Genomic DNA, 20,663 nt, shown 5'->3' on the forward strand with positions numbered 1-20,663 from the left:
AATTTTTTCAATGAAAAAAAACATTATTTCAAGATTTTAAAATAAAAAAAGAAGTATTTGTTTATGTTTCGTTACCTCCTGTCGCCGTCAGATGGCAGAAGCATGTAGGGAGCACAATTCAAATACTATTTTTTTTATTTTAATCTTCTTCTAATTTTTAATATTAATTCATTGATAATTAATTAATTTAAATTTTCCTTCTTTTAATTATGTGTTTTTAGATTTTTAAAATTATTCTTTCACTGAGAAAAAGAAATTTAAAATCTATTTTTTGTTTTTTTTTTTTGTTATAGAATCTTCTTGTAATCATACATCTTCTTGCGAACAATTATGTATTAAATCTCCAAAAGGACCAGTTTGTCAGTGTGTTGAAGGATATAAATTGCAAGAAGATGGTAAATCTTGTAAGGACATTGACGAATGTAGTTTACCAACGGGAACAAAATTTTGCAGTCAAATTTGTATCAATTCTTTAGGATCGTACAAATGTGATTGCTATAATGGTTATACGCTTCGTAACGATGGAATAACATGTAAAAGTACAGGTAAAGAACACTTTTATTTTACCAAAATTTTCTTTTAATATTTTATTATTTTTTGACGTTGCGTTTCACAGTAGTACAAAAAAAAGGTTTTTAAACTTAAAAATTGTTATAAACAAATTATATAAATAATTGCAATTTAAAACTGTTTGAGGTCAAATAAAAAGAAAAGTTTAAATAAATTTGCTTTTTATTATTGCCATTGAACTTTCTTTTATTAAAAAGTTGCTTTCAATAAATTTTATTTATTCAAACAATTTTTATAAAATTGTATCAAAAATTTAAATACTTCAAAAGCACTATTAAATTTTATTATAAAAATAATAGTTAAAAAAATATTTTGTCATAAGAATAATACTTAGTTTTAACATTAATCGTAGAAAATTCGATTAATTTCTGATCAGAAATGACCGTACAGTGTATTTGTTTATAAAAATTATTTAAAAAATAAGAGAATTTTTAGAAAAAAAACTTCATGATAAGAAAAAGTTCAATCGCTGTAATCAAAAGCAAATTTACTTAAAAACATTTTTCATTTGATAGTTAATATCCTTAAACGGCAATTGTTAAAAAAAATTTTTATAACCATTTTTAAACATAAAAACTTTTTGTTATAGTTATTTTATTCAAACAATATTTTATTTTAAAATCTTTTATTCAATTGATAATTCTTTAGTTTATTTTCTCAATATATAATTTTTTTAAAATTATCTGTTTAACTGCAATTTATGCTTCCTGTATGCTTCTGCCATCTGACGGCGACAGGACGTAACGAAACATAAACAAATACTTTAAGTAATATTACTATTTTAATTTCAATATTCAGGTATAGAAAGAAAATTAATACAAAAGAGTGTCATAAATGGTTTATTATGACTAGACTTCCAGTCGACTCTATTGTTGTTATCTCTCCTTATTTTTCTTTTGAAATATTTAATATTTTAAAACAAATTAACTTTTAGACCACAATTTTTAACTAAATAAATTCTTGTTTCCTCTAAATCAAAAATAAATTATGAACAGATTAGAAATGTAATTAATTTCTGACAAAAATTGCAAAACATTGTATTTGTTTATAAGAATTGTTTCAAAAAAATTAGAAAATTTATCGAAAAACAACTTCTTAGTAAAAAAAAGTTCAATCGCAATAATCAAAAGCAAATTTACTCAAAAAAATTTAAATAGCTAAATAATTGAACATCTAATTAATTTAATTTTTTAGACTATTGATTTGTATTTTGAATAAGTTAATAGTATAAATATTGATTTACAAATGTTCTTTAAATATTTTTTAAAAATGAAAAAAAAAATTTTAAGAATATTTTTTGTTTTTAATTTGAAAAAAATAATAGAAATTATATTTTAAAATCTTTTATTCAATTGATAATTCTTAAGTTTATTTTCTAAATATAGTTTTTTTAACTTATTTGTTTAACTGCAATTTATGCTCCCTGTATGCTTCTGCCATCTGACGGCGACAGGACGTAACGAAACATAAACAAATACTTCAAGTAATATTACTATTATAATTTCAATAATTTCAGGTATAGAAGGACAATTATTAATACAATAGGGTGTCATAAATGGTTTATTATGACTAGACTTCCAGTTGTCTCTATTGTTGTTATCTCTCTTTATTTTTCTTTTGAAATATTTAATATTTTAACTTAATATTTTAGAACAAATTAACTTTTAGACCACAATTTTTAACCAAATTTAAAAATTCATGTTTCCTTTTACTCAGAAATAAATTCTGAACAAATTAAAAATTCGATTAATTTCTATCAAAAATTGCGGTTCAGTGTATTTGTTTATAAATTTTTTTTAAAAAATAAGAAAATTTGTCGAAGAAAAACTTCTTAATAAAAAAAGTTCAATCGCAATAATCGAAAGCAAATTTATTTTAAAAAAATAATTAAATTAAAAAAATTTAAATAGCTAAATGATTGAACATCTAATTAATTTACTTTTTTCAATCATTGATTAATTTGTATTGTGAATAAATTAATAGTATAAATTGATTTAAAAATGTTCTTTAAATATTTTTTAAAAATGAAAAAAGTCAAAAATTTGTTAAGAATATTTGGGTATTTTATTTTTAATTTGAAAAAAAATAGAATATTTCATTTAAAATCTTTCATTCAATTCATAATTCTTTAGTTTTTTTTCGAAAAAAGTTTTTTTTAAATATGTAGCTTTAATTTTGTGCTTCCTGCATGCTTCTGCCATCTGACGGCGACATGACGTAACGAACCATAAACAAATACTTCAAGTTATATTACTATTATCATTTCAATATTCAGGTATAGAAGGACAATTAATACAATAGGGTGTCATAAATGGTTTATTATGACTAGAATTCCAGTCGACTCTATTGTTGTTATGTCCCCTTTTCTCCTTATTTTTCTTTCAAATATTTAATATTTTAATATAATATTTTAACAAAAATTAATTTTTAGACCACAATTATGAAATTCGAAAATTCTTTTTTTTTATCTATTTATTTAAGGTCGAAAATTTAATGTTTTAATTTAATATTTCAACTCAAATTGTGCTCCCTGCATGCTTCTGCCATCTGACGGTGGCAGGAAGTAACGAAACATAAACAAGTACTTCAAGTAATATTTCTAATATAATTTCAATATTCAGGTATAGAAGGACAATTAATACAATAGGGTGTCATAAATGGTTTATTATGACTAGAATTCCAGTCGACTCTATTGTTGTTATGTCCCCTTTTCTCCTTATTTTTCTTTCAAATATTTAATATTTTAATATAATATTTTAACAAAAATTAATTTTTAGACCACAATTATGAAATTCGAAAATTCTTTTTTTTTATCTATTTATTTAAGGTCGAAAATTTAATGTTTTAATTTAATATTTCAACTCAAATTGTGCTCCCTGCATGCTTCTGCCATCTGACGGTGGCAGGAAGTAACGAAACATAAACAAGTACTTCAAGTAATATTATAGAATAATAATCTTTGTATTCATTCCGTCATTCATTCACATTTTCTTAGTACTTGAATTTTCTCATTATTATTAGATTATATATACATATATATCTTTACTTTGATAATTAGGGTTCTCGAAGGTTTCTACCTGAAATTTGATTTGTCAAAACAGCTTTCGGTTAAGGGTTCGTAAGATGGTCGATGACCTTTTAAATACTGTCCTGAGAGGTGAAGTTGTGTCCCCCACTTTACCAGCCCGGTTTGAACAATCACCATGTGGTTATATGTACTGGAGAATAAAAAACAAGAAGAAAATTTTTGGTGCCAGCACCATTGGGTTAAATCGATTTACAACACATCATGTACGTTTATTGAATGGAACTAAAATTATAAAACTTTTGAACATTAACATTTATTACACAGTCCTGCGAGGGTGAGTTTCTAGAATGGCTGTACTTGTTTCTTGTAGCTTTTTATGCGCTGAAAACGAATCTGACCTTAAAAATGCTTCATCCCGTCAGGATTTTTAGTAAATGAAGCCTAAAAGGTAAAAAAATGACCATTTTAGCCATTTTTGATAATTTTTTTTGGGATAGAAATTTTTTTTCAATTTTCGACGAAAAAGTCGCATAGTACAACTCTTTAGCTTTAAAACCTATTTTTCAAAATTATTGTAGGATTTTTTAAAAAAAAGTTATGACATGTTAAAATTAACAGTTTCAGTTACGCCAATAGACGTTATACCCAACGAATCTTTAGACAGTTCTTGGGAAAAATATTTTCTAAAAAATCTTGTTTCTATCTTATTGGCTTGAAATTTGTTACTCGGGGGTTTTTGGGATCGCTGATTACGAATCTGAAGTCGGATTTTAAAAATTCAAAATGTCGGATCAAATATGGCGGACAAATTTTACAAAAAATGATCTAATTTGCTTGAAACTCGTTACTCGGGGGATTTCGGGGTCGCTGATTACGAATGTGAAATCGGATTTTAAAAATTCAAAATGGCGGATCCAATATGGCCTGTCTTAACTGGTTCAAAAACCTCAGAGAAACGAAATTTTATTGAAATTCTTTCAAAAATGTAGGCCATTTTGGATCGCACATTTTGAATAATTAAAACTGACAATAGATTTTGTATAAGTGACCACAAAAACCCTTGAGTTACAATTTTCAAGGTATTCCGACAATTTCTAATAAAATACGTCCGCCATATTGGATCCGCCATTTTGAGTTTTGAAAATTTGACTTCATATTCGCAAGCAGCGACCCCAAAACCCCCGAGTAACAAATTTCAAGCGAATACAATGAATTTTTAATTTTTTCTGACATATTGGATCCGCCATTTTGAATTTTTAAAATCCGATTTCACATTCGTAATCAGCGACCCCGAAATCCCCCGAGTAACGAGTTTCAAGCAAATTAGATCATTTTTTGTAAAATTCGTCCGCCTTATTGGATCCGCCATTTTCAATTTTTAAAATCCGACTTTAGATTCGTAATCAGCGACCCCGAAAACCCCCGAGTAACGAGTTTCAAGGAAATCTGATCATTTTTTGTAAAATTTGTCCGACATATTTGATCCGTTATTTTGAATTTTTAAAATCCGACTTCAGATTCGTAATCAGCGACCACAAAAACCCCCGAGTAACAAATTTCAAGCCAATAAGATAGAAACAAGATTTTTTAGAAAATATTTTTCCCAAGAACTGTCTAAAGATTCGTTGGGTATAGAGCAATTCCATGGGATGTGATCACAAGAATTTTTGACAATTTTTAAAAATGTTCAAAATTTTTTGAGATATCTCTAATTAAAAATTTATGTCATTTTTTAAAAAAAAAACCATGTAACTTTTTTTCCTGTTATACAAATGAGATCAATTTTTTTCAAATTTCTCACAAAAAGATGCTATTTTAAGAAAAAAATAGTTCATGAAAAAAAAAAATTTTTTTACCCGGAAAAAAGTCAAAAAAAAGTTAATAAAAAGTGCAGAGGAAAATAAGTTAAATAATAATCATTATCGAAAATAATATAATATGGAAAAAGATTAAACAACGCTAATTCACGTTCATGTAAGACTATCATTGTTGCATTAGTTAGCTGAATTATAGTTAATGAAATTTTTTATAGGTGAAACACATGTAAGTAAATTTTTTAAAGCAATAAACTAAAATAAACGATATGTTTTGAAAATTGGCTTTATCAACAGTTTGAAAGTAGAAGAAGGATACCATGTCGAACATAGAAGAGTATTTTATTTTAAGTAATGAAGATTTTAAAATTATTGAAAATGTAAATGAAATGTTAAATGATATGCATATGTATAAATTTCAAGAATTATCAAAAAATGATTCAAATTCTCTTTTCATTATGCAAAGTACTTTTGTATTTACAAATGCTTGATTTAATTGTTCCAATTAGAGAAAGAGATAAACATATTCAAATAGTTTTTAGCGGTAATAACAATTCTGGTCATTTGATTTGTGTTTATTACGATGAAGTAAGACTTTATATTTTTGATAACCTTAATGCAGGGTGTTCGAATATTCTTCAAATAGAATATTTAATTAGATTGTTCCCTTTTAAACCAACAGAATTTTTTGTAGATGTTGATCAAGAACCGGTTGGTACAGTTAAGTGTGAAGTATAATGCAATAGCATTTGCAACATCTGTATTGGTTAACAGTGTAAATTAAAAGATTAATTTATGGAACTGATAATAATGTAATGAGCAAGCATTTTGATATCATTTTTTGAAAACAATTAATTAAATCATTTTCCGGCATTTAGAATGTCTAATATTAGGATTTCGATTTATAGAGAATGATTGGAATTGTCTTTTCATAAATCGAGCTAAAGAACTTCAAAATGGTGAGCTAAACCTTTCATATTTTGTAAAGACTTTTCCCAGTAAAAATGACAACAGAGTTCTGTCTACTGAAACTAAGAATGAAAAGAAAATACCCAAAGAAAAAAATTTGTCCTGTAAGATGAAGAAATTATCTACAAAAATTGACGAGGGATTTACATGTTGATGTAAATTCAGTATGCACAACAGAAAATAATAAGAAAATAATTTCTAGTCTTATTGTTAGGGAAAATTTTAATCCCATGACATATCCTACATTGTTTCCTTTTGGTGATCCTGGATGGACTGTTAACCTTAAGCATACATATCTTAGGCGTACTTGTAAAATAATATTATTATTTTTGTGAGATCAAAAGTCCAATAAGTGTCCGTCAAATAAAAATAAATTTTTAATTTTTCATAAAAAATTGTAGATATCGCGCGCGTTTACGCGCGTTTCTTTTAGCTAGTTTCTAATATAATTTCAATATTCAGGTATAGAAGGACAATTAATACAATAGGGTGTCATAAATGGTTTATTATGACTAGACTTTCAGTCGATTCTATTGTTTTGTATAAATTCTCTTTCTACCTTATTTTTATTTTAAAATATTTAATATTTTAAATTAATATTTTAACACAATTTAACTTTTAGACCACAATTTATTATGAACCAAATTCGAAAATTCTTGTTTCCTCTAACTTATAACTTAATTCTAAATAAATTAAAAAATCGATTAATTTCTGACAAAAATTAAAAGGAAATTCACCCTTAATAACCAAAAGCAAATTTACAACAAAAAATTTTACCTAGTAATAGTCATAAATTGTAATTGTTTATAAAAATGATAAAGTTAATTACAAAAAAAATTAAAATTAATTGTAAAAAATTTCGATTAATTTCTGAATAGAAATAAATAAAATAAATATAGTAAATAAAGTGTAAAATAAAATAAATAAATAAATAAATATAGTGTGTAAAATTATTTTTAGCGAAGTTCATCGAGCCGTTTTTTAAAAAAAAATATTTTTTATGTTAAAAATCAATTTTTTCAAAAAAAAAAATTAATTTTGATTTATTCAAAATCTACCAATGTTGCGGTAATTTACGTATATAATAAACAAAAGAAAAATATAAAATTTAATGTATAACATTGTTTGTTAACAAAATGTTAATTTTTTAATATCTTATGATATGTAAACATTAGTTTTCATTCTATTTAAAGAATAAAATCTGTAATTTTATTAATCTACCTATTTCACACTATTTTTAAGTTGCTGAATCGAATGCAAGAAAAAAATCCGAAGTAAAAAAAGTGGTCATTTAAAGTTTGTTTAGGTACCCCGTGAGAGGAAATAAGAATTTTTGAATTTGTTTCATAATTGTTGTCCAAAAGTCAATTTAAACTAAATTTTGTCATTTTGTACCACTGTGTATTCATCTGATAAATTACTCTTAATCCAATTGACAGATTTATCAATGAAATTCATCATAGCCAGTAATGAGGGTATCAAAAAAGTGTCTCTAGGCGGAATTGCAACCGAAATTATTGTTTCCGATATGAATGATGAAATTTCCGGTTTAGATGTGAATATTGCAAAAAATACAATTTATTGGAGCAACGGTAAATTAGCGGTATTATTTGAATAATTTTACCATTCTTTTCTTATTTCTTAAAAACAGTTTATTTATAAGATTTAATCGTTTGGGTTTTTTTTGTTTTTTTTTTCTTCTAGAAAATATGAAAACCATTTCGAGATTAAATTTAACAACAGGAGAAAGGAAGGAAATATTCTTTCAAAATCCTGATCGTTTGGCAGTTGATTGGGCAACTGATAATGTCTACGTTTACAGTAAAACATCACTTGCTTCAATTAAGGTACAAAAAATAAATAAATAATACTAAAATTAATTAGCTTTTTAAAAATATTTTTCAATGTTCATTAAAATTTAAATAATATATAAAAATAATTATACAGGTTCTTCAAAATGAATGGAAACTTACAAATATTTTGAAAAATACGCATTTTTGTGAAAAATGTTTAACACAAAAATTGTTCCCAATAAAAAGGAACACATTTTTGAACCCAAAACATTGGGCCCGAGACCCAATAGTGAAAAAAGAAATATCACAAAAATGCGTACTTTTTGAGATATTTATAAGTTTCCATACTTTTTTTTAAAAAGAAAAACTTGTCAAATTGTATTCTATTTTTAATAATAATTTAGGTTTGCAATCTCAATAAAGGTATTTGCGCGAATGCAATATCTCTCGATAAAGTTGGAAATGTATTTGCTCTTATTGTCGATTCTGTAAATGGGTAAGATTTTAAATTATATTTTCCATATTGTATATAAAATATTAAAATTAAAGTAAAAGTTCACTTTATAATAATGTAAAATAAAAGAGTCTAATCAAAATTATCACAAATAGTAAAAAAAAAACCTTATAGATGGATCTTTTGGAGTCTCAGTAAACAAGGAAGTTACAGTAAATCGGAAATATATCGTGCCGAATTGAGCGGAATTAATCCAATCAGTATTGTAAAATCAAGAGTGACAATTATTTCTGGTCTTGCTATCGATCATGAAAGATCCCGACTTTATTGGTGTGATATTCTTTTAAGAGTCATTGAAAGTTGCGATTTTGATGGAAATGATCGAAAATTAATTTACGAAAATGATGTGAGTAGTTTTTCTTCTCTTTATTATTATTATTATTATTATTATTATTATTATTGAAGGAGATATTTTATTTTTTTCCCTCAACAACATTCGTAGATATTGTCCGATAAACAACTCTATTGTAAATGCCCGTATGTGATCTCGTATAAGATCACTTATGGTTTGTCATATGAGATACTACATGAGATCTCACATAGGATCCCACATCCCAATCAGCACGAAAACTTGCAGCAAACTTGCAAGAAGCTTGCCGTTCAAGATTGCAGTGCAAACATGTAGCAAGTTTGGTGCAAGCAACAAAATGTCCTCTTGTGGCAAGCTTGCAAGACAACGTTAGTGCAACCTTGCTGCAAATTTTCAAAACTTAATACGATGCACAGTTGTAAACGGAAGCTCCTATGGCTGCGCAATAAAGTTTTTAACCCTTAAAGCAGGGTGCCCTTTATGTTTATTTAGTAAAAAATTGTTTCGAAAAATTTTTTTTTTTGTATTATACAAGCTTGCAGCAAGGTTTTCGCAAGTTCGCTACAAGCTTGCTTAACAACCTTGCCACAAGAGAACATTTTGTTGCTTGCACCAAACTTACTACATGTTTGCACTGCAATCTTGCACGACAAACTTCCTGCAAGTTTTCGTGCTGATTGGGATGGTAATATGTAGTAGTTATTGAAAAAAATTTGAGACATGTTTTAAGTTTTAAACATAAAATATTTTTGCTTTATGTAAAATAAAGTGTCGTTGATAATTCTATATTCGTATGAATTTCATGTGAATATAGTTCTTCATCCTGCTATGCGAATTTCGTTCAACGCACATACTAATATAGCGTCAAACGTCTAGCGATTATTTGACAACTAATTGGAATAATCGCTAAATGTTGACGCTATATTGGTATATGCCTTGAACGAATCTCGCACGGCAGAGCGGGGAACCATGTTCACTCGTCATTCGTGCAAAATAGACAAAAAAAACTGCTACTAATAAAGTTAATACCATTGATCTTTTAACGCATGGGAATTTTTGGAACTATTTTAGTATAACTTTAAGCGTTTTTGTAAAGAAAACGGACATACGAAAATCGCTAGTATAGTATTGGCACTTTTAAAGTGAGAAATTTCTCTCCGTACATGATTTTGTTCTCAGGAATGGGACCCACGCTGATGTTGCGTAAATCAACTTAGCATAGACGACATTCCCACTAGTCTCCTATTTGCTCCCGATGTCCGCCTATAATTGAGGAGCAAGTTTTCAAAACCTGATAAATCCATATTTTCTTATTTCGAGAAATTCAAACAAATGACTTTCCACACATAACCACTAGAGTTAATTTTAAAATAAAAAATTTATAATAATTTATTTCTATAACAATGTTTTTATATTCAAGACGTTATATTTCTAATTGAACTTTGTCATAATTGAGTGATTTACAGGTTCTGGTAATTTTTTCTAATATAAAACATACAAATTGTAAATCATCTTGGTTATGTCAATAAGTTTTTAAATAAAAAATTTGTAATTAATAAATTTTTTTCCTTAAATTTAACAGTGACAGATCGATTTGTGAGGTCCTTAAAATATTAAATTTATGGTTATCTCAATTTTTTTGAAAAATGGATTTATCAAGTTTTGAAAATTTGCTCCTCAATTATATATATCGTATCACCGGTTCTCTAGTAGTTTTTCTACTCATTTTCCACCACAGAAATATGGGCAAAAATTTTTTTTTAGTTAATTTTAGTGAAGCTTACTTTACTAAAATTAACTAAAAAAAAATTTTTTCTGTACTTTTCAGGACAAAATCTTCATCAAAAAAAAAAGTTAATCGTATAGTAGGTTTTCTAGCAGATTTCCAACTCATTTTCCACCTTACAATTGGAAACAAAATTTTTTTTCAGTTAATTTTAGTAAAGTAAATAGGTAGAAATTCTTTCTGTAGTTTTCAAGATAAAATCTTCAGCAAAAACAAATGTTAATCGTATCATTGGTTTTCTTACAGTTTTTCAACTTATTTTCCACTTCAGAAAGAGAAACAAACAGTTTGTACAAGTTAATTCTAGTCAAGAAAAAAAAGGGAATTTTTTCTGCAATTTTTGTTGTACTTTCTGCAAGAAATTGCAATAAAATTGTCTGTCTAAGAAAAATTGAATTTATTGGAAATTTTTTAAGATAGGGGTTGCCTTCAGTAATATGGGTCTTCCTCTACTCGTATCAGGCTGTCAATTTTTCTTACACTTTTGGGAGTATTTTCTGCAAGAAATTACACTAAAATAGTCTGCCTAAGAAAAATTGAATTTTTTTGGCAACTTTCTTATGATTTTGGATGGCTTTTTGGCGGTAATATGTGTCTTCCTCTACTTGGATTTGGCCGTCAATTTTTTGCTACACTTTTAGGTGTATTTTGTGCAAGAAATTGCATTAAAATCGTCCGCCTTAGAAAAATTGAATTTTTTTGGCAACTTTTTTATGATTTTGGATGGCTTTTTGGTGGTAATATGTGTCTTCCTCTACATGGATTTGGCCGTCAATTTTTTGCTACACTTTTAGGAGTATTTTGTGCAAGAAATTGCATTAAAATCGTCTGCCTAGGAAAAATTGAATTTTTTTGGCAACTTTTTTATGATTTTGGATGGCTTTTTGGTGGAAATATGTGTCTTCCTCTACTTGGATTTGGCCGTCAATTTTTTGCTACACTTTTAGGAGTATTTTGTGCAAGAAATTGCATTAAAATCGTCTGCCTAAGAAAAATTGAATTTTTTTGGCAACTTTTTTATGATTTTGGATGGCTTTTTGGTGGAAATATGTGTCTTCCTAAACTTGGATTTGGCCGTCAATTTTTTGCTACACTTTTAGGAGTATTTTGTGCAAGAAATTGCATTAAAATCGTCTGCCTAGGAAAAATTGAATTTTTTTGGCAACTTTTTTATGATTTTGGATGGCTTTTTGGTGGTAATATGTTTCTTCCTCTACTGGGATTTGGCCCTCAATTTTTTGCTACACTTTTAGGAGTATTTTGTGTAAAAAATTGCATTAAAATCGTCTGCCTAAGAAAAATTGAATTTTTTTGGCAACTTTTTTATGATTTTGGATGGCTTTTTGATGGTAATATGTGTCTTCCTCTACTTGGATTTGGCTGTCAATTTTTTTCGACACTTTTAGGTGTATTTTGTCCCAGAAATTGCATTAAAATCGTCTGCCTAAGAAAAATTGAATTTTTTTGGCAACTTTTTTATGATTTTGGATGGCTTTTTGGTGGTAATATGTTTCTTCCGCTACTGGGATTTGGCCGTCAATTTTTTGCTACACTTTTAGGAGTATTTTGTGCAAGAAATTGCATTAAAATCGTCTGCCTAAGAAAAATTGAATTTTTTTGGCAACTTTTTTATGATTTTGGATGGCTTTTTGGTGGAAATATGTGTCTTCCTAAACTTGGATTTGGCCGTCAATTTTTTGCTACACTTTTAGGAGTATTTTGTGCAAGAAATTGCATTAAAATCGTCTGCCTAGGAAAAATTGAATTTTTTTGGCAACTTTTTTATGATTTTGGATGGCTTTTTGGTGGTAATATGTTTCTTCCTCTACTGGGATTTGGCCCTCAATTTTTTTCTACACTTTTAGGAGTATTTTGTGTAAAAAATTGCATTAAAATCGTCTGCCTAAGAAAAATTGAATTTTTTTGGCAACTTTTTTATGATTTTGGATGGCTTTTTGGTGGTAATATGTTTCTTCCGCTACTGGGATTTGGCCGTCAATTTTTTGCTACACTTTTAGGAGTATTTTGTGCAAGAAATTGCATTAAAATCGTCTGCCTAAGAAAAATTGAATTTTTTTGGCAACTTTTTTATGATTTTGGATGGCTTTTTGGTGGAAATATGTGTCTTCCTAAACTTGGATTTGGCCGTCAATTTTTTGCTACACTTTTAGGAGTATTTTGTGCAAGAAATTGCATTAAAATCGTCTGCCTAGGAAAAATTGAATTTTTTTGGCAACTTTTTTATGATTTTGGATGGCTTTTTGGTGGTAATATGTTTCTTCCTCTACTGGGATTTGGCCCTCAATTTTTTGCTAAACTTTTAGGTGTATTTTGTGCAAGAAATTGCATTAAAATCGTCCGCCTTAGAAAAATTGAATTTTTTTGGCAACTTTTTTATGATTTTGGATGGCTTTTTGGTGGTAATATGTGTCTTCCTCTACTGGGATTTGGCCCTCAATTTTTTGCTACACTTTTAGGAGTATTTTGTGTAAAAAATTGCATTAAAATCGTCTGCCTAAGAAAAATTGAATTTTTTTGGCAACTTTTTTATGATTTTGGATGGCTTTTTGGTGGAAATATGTGTCTTCCTCTACTTGGATTTGGCCGTCAATTTTTTGCTACACTTTTAGGAGTATTTTGTGCAAGAAATTGCATTAAAATCGTCTGCCTAAGAAAAATTGAATTTTTTTGGCAACTTTTTTATGATTTTGGATGGCTTTTTGGTGGAAATATGTGTCTTCCTCTACTTGGATTTGGCCGTCAATTTTTTGCTACACTTTTAGGAGTATTTTGTGCAAGAAATTGCATTAAAATCGTCTGCCTAGGAAAAATTGAATTTTTTTGGCAACTTTTTTATGATTTTGGATGGCTTTTTGGTGGTAATATGTTTCTTCCTCTACTGGGATTTGGCCCTCAATTTTTTGCTACACTTTTAGGAGTATTTTTTGTAAGAAATTGCATTAAAATCGTCTGCCTTAGAAAAATTGAATTTTTTTGGCAACTTTTTTATGATTTTGGATGGCTTTTTGGTGGTAATATGTGTCTTCCTCTACTTGGATTTGGCCATCAATTTTTTTCGACACTTTTTGGTGTATTTTTTGCAAGAAATTGCATTAAAATCGTCTGCCTAAGAAAAATTGAATTATTTTGGCAACTTTTTTATGATTTTGGATGGCTTTTTGGTGGTAATATGTGTTTTCCTCTACTTAGATTTGGCCGTCAATTTTTTGCTAAACTTTTAGGTGTATTTTGTGCAAGAAATTGCATTAAAATCGTCCGCCTTAGAAAAATTGAATTTTTTTGGCAACTTTTTTATGATTTTGGATGGCTTTTTGGTGGTAATATGTGTCTTCCTCTACTGGGATTTGGCCCTCAATTTTTTGATACACTTTTAGGAGTATTTTGTGCAAGAAATTGCATTAAAATCGTCCGCCTTAGAAAAATTGAATTTTTTTGGCAACTTTTTTATGATTTTGGATGGCTTTTTGGTGGTAATATGTTTCTTCCTCTACTGGGATTTGGCCGTCAATTTTTTGCTACACTTTTAGGAGTATTTTGTGCAAGAAATTGCATTAAAATCGTCTGCCTAAGAAAAATTGAATTATTTTGGCAACTTTTTTATGATTTTGGATGGCTTTTTGGTGGTAATATGTGTCTTCCTCTACTTAGATTTGGCCGTCAATTTTTTGCTACACTTTTAGGTGTATTTTGTGCAAGAAATTGCATTAAAATCGTCCGCCTTAGAAAAATTGAATTTTTTTGGCAACTTTTTTATGATTTTGGATGGCTTTTTGGTGGTAATATGTGTCTTCCTCTACTGGGATTTGGCCCTCAATTTTTTGCTACACTTTTAGGAGTATTTTTTGCAAGAAATTGCATTAAAATCGTCTGCCTAAGAAAAATTGAATTTTTTTGGCAACTTTTTTATGATTTTGGATGGCTTTTTGGTGGTAATATGTGTCTTCCTCTACTTGGATTTGGCCATCAATTTTTTTCGACACTTTTTGGTGTATTTTTTGCAAGAAATTGCATTAAAATCGTCTGCCTAAGAAAAATTGAATTTTTTTGGCAACTTTTTTATGATTTTGGATGGCTTTTTGGTGGTAATATGTGTCTTCCTCTACTTGGATTTGGCCATCAATTTTTTTCGACACTTTTTGGTGTATTTTTTGCAAGAAATTGCATTAAAATCGTCTGCCTAAGAAAAATTGAATTTTTTTGGCAACTTTTTTATGATTTTGGATGGCTTTTTGGTGGAAATATGTGTCTTCCTCTACTTGGATTTGGCCGTCAATTTTTTGCTACACTTTTAGGAGTATTTTGTGCAAGAAATTGCATTAAAATCGTCTGCCTAAGAAAAATTGAATTTTTTTGGCAACTTTTTTATGATTTTGGATGGCTTTTTGGTGGTAATATGTTTCTTCCTCTACTGGGATTTGGCCGTCAATTTTTTGCTACAGTTTTAGGAGTATTTTGTGCAAGAAATTGCATTAAAATCGTCTGCCTAAGAAAAATTGAATTTTTTTGGCAACTTTTTTATGATTTTGGATGGCTTTTTGGTGGTAATATGTTTCTTCCTCTACTGGGATTTGGCCCTCAATTTTTTGCTACACTTTTAGGAGTATTTTTTGCAAGAAATTGCATTAAAATCGTCTGCCTTAGAAAAATTGAATTTTTTTGGCAACTTTTTTATGATTTTGGATGGCTTTTTGGTGGTAATATGTGTCTTCCTCTACTTGGATTTGGCCATCAATTTTTTTCGACACTTTTTGGTGTATTTTTTGCAAGAAATTACATTAAAATCGTCCGCCTTAGAAAAATTGAATTTTTTTGGCAACTTTTTTATGATTTTGGATGGCTTTTTGGTGGTAATATGTGTCTTCCTCTACTTGGATTTGGCCATCAATTTTTTGCTACACTTTTAGGAGTATTTTGTGCAAGAAATTGCATTAAAATCGTCTGCCTAAGAAAAATTGAATTTTTTTGGCAACTTTTTTATGATTTTGGATGGCTTTTTGGTGGTAATATGTGTCTTCCTCTACTTGGATTTGGCCATCAATTTTTTTCGACACTTTTTGGTGTATTTTTTGCAAGAAATTACATTAAAATCGTCCGCCTTAGAAAAATTGAATTTTTTTGGCAACTTTTTTATGATTTTGGATGGCTTTTTGGTGGTAATATGTTTCTTCCTCTACTGGGATTTGGCCGTCAATTTTTTGCTACACTTTTAGGAGTATTTTGTGTAAAAAATTGCATTAAAATCGTCTGCCTAAGAAAAATTGAATTTTTTTGGCAACTTTTTTATGATTTTGGATGGCTTTTTGGTGGTAATATGTGTCTTCCTCTACTGGGATTTGGCCCTCAATTTTTTGCTACACTTTTAGGAGTATTTTTTGCAAGAAATTGCATTAAAATCGTCTGCCTAAGAAAAATTGAATTTTTTTGGCAACTTTTTTATGATTTTGGATGGCTTTTTGGTGGTAATATGTTTCTTCCTCTACTGGGATTTGGCCCTCAATTTTTTGCTACACTTTTAGGAGTATTTTGTGTAAAAGATTGCATTAAAATCGTCTGCCTAAGAAAAATTGAATTTTTTTGGCAACTTTTTTATGATTTTGGATCGCTTTTTGGTGGTAATATGTGTCTTCCTCTACTTGGATTTGGCTGTCAATTTTTTTCGACACTTTTAGGTGTATTTTGTGCAAGAAATTGCATTAAAATCGACTGCCTAAGAAAAATTGAATTTTTTTGGCAACTTTTTTATGATTTTGGATGGCTTTTTGGTGGTAATATGTGTCTTCCTCTACTGGGATTTGGCCCTCAATTTTTTGCTACACTTTTAGGAGTATTTTTTGCAAGAAATTGCATTAAAATCGTCTGCCTAAGAAAAATTGAATTTTTTTGGCAACTTTTTTATGATTTTGGATGGCTTTTTGGTGGAAATATGTGTCTTCCTCTACTTGGATTTGGCCGTCAATTTTTTGCTACACTTTTAGGAGTATTTTGTGCAAGAAATTGCATTAAAATCGTCTGCCTAAGAAAAATTGAATTATTTTGGCAACTTTTTTATGATTTTGGATGGCTTTTTGGTGGTAATATGTGTCTTCCTCTACTTAGATTTGGCCGTCAATTTTTTGCTAAACTTTTAGGTGTATTTTGTGCAAGAAATTGCATTAAAATCGTCCGCCTTAGAAAAATTGAATTTTTTTGGCAACTTTTTTATGATTTTGGATGGCTTTTTGGTGGTAATATGTTTCTTCCTCTACTGGGATTTGGCCGTCAATTTTTTGCTACACTTTTAGGAGTATTTTGTGCAAGAAATTGCATTAAAATCGTCTGCCTAAGAAAAATTGAATTTTTTTGGCAACTTTTTTATGATTTTGGATGGCTTTTTGGTGGAAATATGTGTCTTCCTAAACTTGGATTTGGCCCTCAATTTTTTGCTACACTTTTAGGAGTATTTTGTGCAAGAAATTGCATTAAAATCGTCTGCCTAAGAAAAATTGAATTTTTTTGGCAACTTTTTTATGATTTTGGATGGCTTTTTGGTGGTAATATGTGTCTTCCTCTACTTGGATTTGGCCCTCAATTTTTTGCTACACTTTTAGGAGTATTTTGTGCAAGAAATTGCATTAAAATCGTCTGCCTAAGAAAAATTGAATTTTTTTGGCAACTTTTTTATGATTTTGGATGGCTTTTTGGTGGTAATATGTGTCTTCCTCTACTTGGATTTGGCCCTCAATTTTTTGCTACACTTTTAGGAGTATTTTGTGCAAGAAATTGCATTAAAATCGTCTGCCTAAGAAAAATTGAATTTTTTTGGCAACTTTTTTATGATTTTGGATGGCTTTTTGGTGGTAATATTTTTCTTCCTCTACTGGGATTTGGCCCTCAATTTTTTGCTACACTTTTAGGAGTATTTTGTGCAAGAAATTGCATTAAAATCGTCTGCCTAAGAAAAATTGAATTTTTTTGGCAACTTTTTTATGATTTTGGATGGCTTTTTGGTGGTAATATGTGTCTTCCTCTACTTGGATTTGGCCCTCAATTTTTTGCTACACTTTTAGGAGTATTTTGTGCAAGAAATTGCATTAAAATCGTCTGCCTAAGAAAAATTGAATTTTTTTGGCAACTTTTTTATGATTTTGGATGGCTTTTTGGTGGTAATATTTTTCTTCCTCTACTGGGATTTGGCCCTCAATTTTTTGCTACACTTTTAGGAGTATTTTGTGCAAGAAATTGCATTAAAATCGTCTGCCTAAGAAAAATTGAATTTTTTTGGCAACTTTTTTATGATTTTGGATGGCTTTTTGGCGGTAATATGTGTCTTCCTCTACTTGGATTTGGCCATCAATTTTTTTCGACACTTTTTGGTGTATTTTTTGCAAGAAATTGCATTAAAATCGTCTGCCTAAGAAAAATTGAATTTTTTTGGCAACTTTTTTATGATTTTCAAAGGCTTTTTGGTGGTAATATGTGTCTTCCTCTACTTGGATTTGGCCGTCAATTTTTTGCTACACTTTTAGGAGTATTTTGTGCAAGAAATTGCATTAAAATCGTCTGCCTAAGAAAAATTGAATTTTTTTGGCAACTTTTTTATGATTTTGGATGACTTTTTGGTGGTAATATGTGTCTTCCTCTACTTGGATTTGGCTGTCAATTTTTTTCGACACTTTTAGGTGTATTTTGTCCCAGAAATTGCATTAAAATCGTCTGCCTAAGAAAAATTGAATTATTTTGGCAACTTTTTTATGATTTTGGATGGCTTTTTGGTGGTAATATGTGTCTTCCTCTACTTAGATTTGGCCGTCAATTTTTTGCTAAACTTTTAGGTGTATTTTGTGCAAGAAATTGCATTAAAATCGTCCGCCTTAGAAAAATTGAATTTTTTTGGCAACTTTTTTATGATTTTGGATGGCTTTTTGGTGGTAATATGTTTCTTCCTCTACTGGGATTTGGCCGTCAATTTTTTGCTACACTTTTAGGAGTATTTTGTGCAAGAAATTGCATTAAAATCGTCTGCCTAAGAAAAATTGAATTTTTTTGGCAACTTTTTTATGATTTTGGATGGCTTTTTGGTGGAAATATGTGTCTTCCTAAACTTGGATTTGGCCCTCAATTTTTTGCTACACTTTTAGGAGTATTTTGTGCAAGAAATTGCATTAAAATCGTCTGCCTAAGAAAAATTGAATTTTTTTGGCAACTTTTTTATGATTTTGGATGGCTTTTTGGTGGTAATATGTGTCTTCCTCTACTTGGATTTGGCCGTCAATTTTTTGCTACACTTTTAGGAGTATTTTGTGCAAGAAATTGCATTAAAATCGTCTGCCTAAGAAAAATTGAATTTTTTTGGCAACTTTTTTATGATTTTGGATGGCTTTTTGGTGGTAATATGTGTCTTCCTCTACTTGGATTTGGCTGTCAATTTTTTTCGACACTTTTAGGTGTATTTTGTCCCAGAAATTGCATTAAAATCGTCTGCCTAAGAAAAATTGAATTTTTTTGGCAACTTTTTTATGATTTTGGATGGCTTTTTGGTGGTAATATGTGTCTTCCTCTACTTGGATTTGGCCCTCAATTTTTTGCTACACTTTTAGGAGTATTTTGTGCAAGAAATTGCATTAAAATCGTCTGCCTAAGAAAAATTGAATTTTTTTGGCAACTTTTTTATGATTTTGGATGGCTTTTTGGTGGTAATATGTGTCTTCCTCTACTTGGATTTGGCCCTCAATTTTTTCCTACACTTTTAGGAGTATTTTGTGCAAGAAATTGCATTAAAATCGTCTGCCTAAGAAAAATTGAATTTTTTTGGCAACTTTTTTATGATTTTGGATGGCTTTTTGGTGGTAATATGTTTCTTCCTCTACTGGGATTTGGCCCTCAATTTTTTGCTACACTTTTAGGAGTATTTTGTGTAAAAAATTGCATTAAAATCGTCTGCCTAAGAAAAATTGAATTTTTTTGGCAACTTTTTTATGATTTTGGATGGCTTTTTGGTGGTAATATGTGTCTTCCTCTACTTGGATTTGGCCATCAATTTTTTTCGACACTTTTTGGTGTATTTTTTGCAAGAAATTGCATTAAAATCGTCTGCCTAAGAAAAATTGAATTTTTTTGGCAACTTTTTTATGATTTTGGATGGCTTTTTGGTGGTAATATGTTTCTTCCTCTACTGGGATTTGGCCCTCAATTTTTTGCTACACTTTTAGGAGTATTTTGTGCAAGAAATTGCATTAAAATCGTCTGCCTTAGAAAAATTGAATTATTTTGGCAACTTTTTTATGATTTTGGATGGCTTTTTGGTGGTAATATGTGTCTTCCTCTACTGGGATTTGGCCCTCAATTTTTTGCTACACTTTTAGGAGTATTTTGTGCAAGAAATTGCATTAAAATCGTCTGCCTAAGAAAAATTGAATTATTTTGGCAACTTTTTTATGATTTTGGATGGCTTTTTGGTGGTAATATGTGTCTTCCTCTACTTAGATTTGGCCGTCAATTTTTTGCTAAACTTTTAGGTGTATTTTGTGCAAGAAATTGCATTAAAATCTTCCGCCTTAGAAAAATTGAATTTTTTTGGCAACTTTTTTATGATTTTGGATGGCTTTTTGGTGGTAATATGTTTCTTCCTCTACTGGGATTTGGCCGTCAATTTTTTGCTACACTTTTAGGAGTATTTTGTGCAAGAAATTGCATTAAAATCGTCTGCCTAAGAAAAATTGAATTTTTTTGGCAACTTTTTTATGATTTTGGATGGCTTTTTGGTGGTAATATTTTTCTTCCTCTACTTGGATTTGGCCCTCAATTTTTTGCTACACTTTTAGGAGTATTTTGTGTAAAAAATTGCATTAAAATCGTCTGCCTAAGAAAAATTGAATTTTT

At 29.0% G+C, this 20,663-nt stretch overlaps 1 protein-coding gene across 6 annotated transcripts in view; it reads left to right on the forward strand.

Annotated features, from left to right (window-relative positions):
- LOC127289330 (vitellogenin receptor-like) overlaps nt 1-20,663 on the forward strand; it is a 77,505-nt gene that overhangs the window by 52,580 nt on the left and 4,262 nt on the right. For all 6 annotated transcript variants that reach the window (XM_051317191.1, XM_051317194.1, XM_051317195.1 and 3 more), the window contains 5 exons: nt 294-545; nt 7,821-7,973; nt 8,086-8,228; nt 8,579-8,670; nt 8,803-9,034. In XM_051317191.1, coding sequence (XP_051173148.1) covers nt 294-545; nt 7,821-7,973; nt 8,086-8,228; nt 8,579-8,670; nt 8,803-9,034 — 872 coding nt within the window. The remainder of the gene's footprint in view (nt 1-293; nt 546-7,820; nt 7,974-8,085; nt 8,229-8,578; nt 8,671-8,802; nt 9,035-20,663) is intronic.

This window comes from Leptopilina boulardi, unplaced genomic scaffold (genome assembly GCF_019393585.1).
Source record: "Leptopilina boulardi isolate dan_hultmark-lab unplaced genomic scaffold, ZJU_Lbou_2.1 LbouV2_405, whole genome shotgun sequence".
Classification (NCBI taxonomy): Eukaryota; Metazoa; Arthropoda; class Insecta; order Hymenoptera; family Figitidae; genus Leptopilina; species Leptopilina boulardi.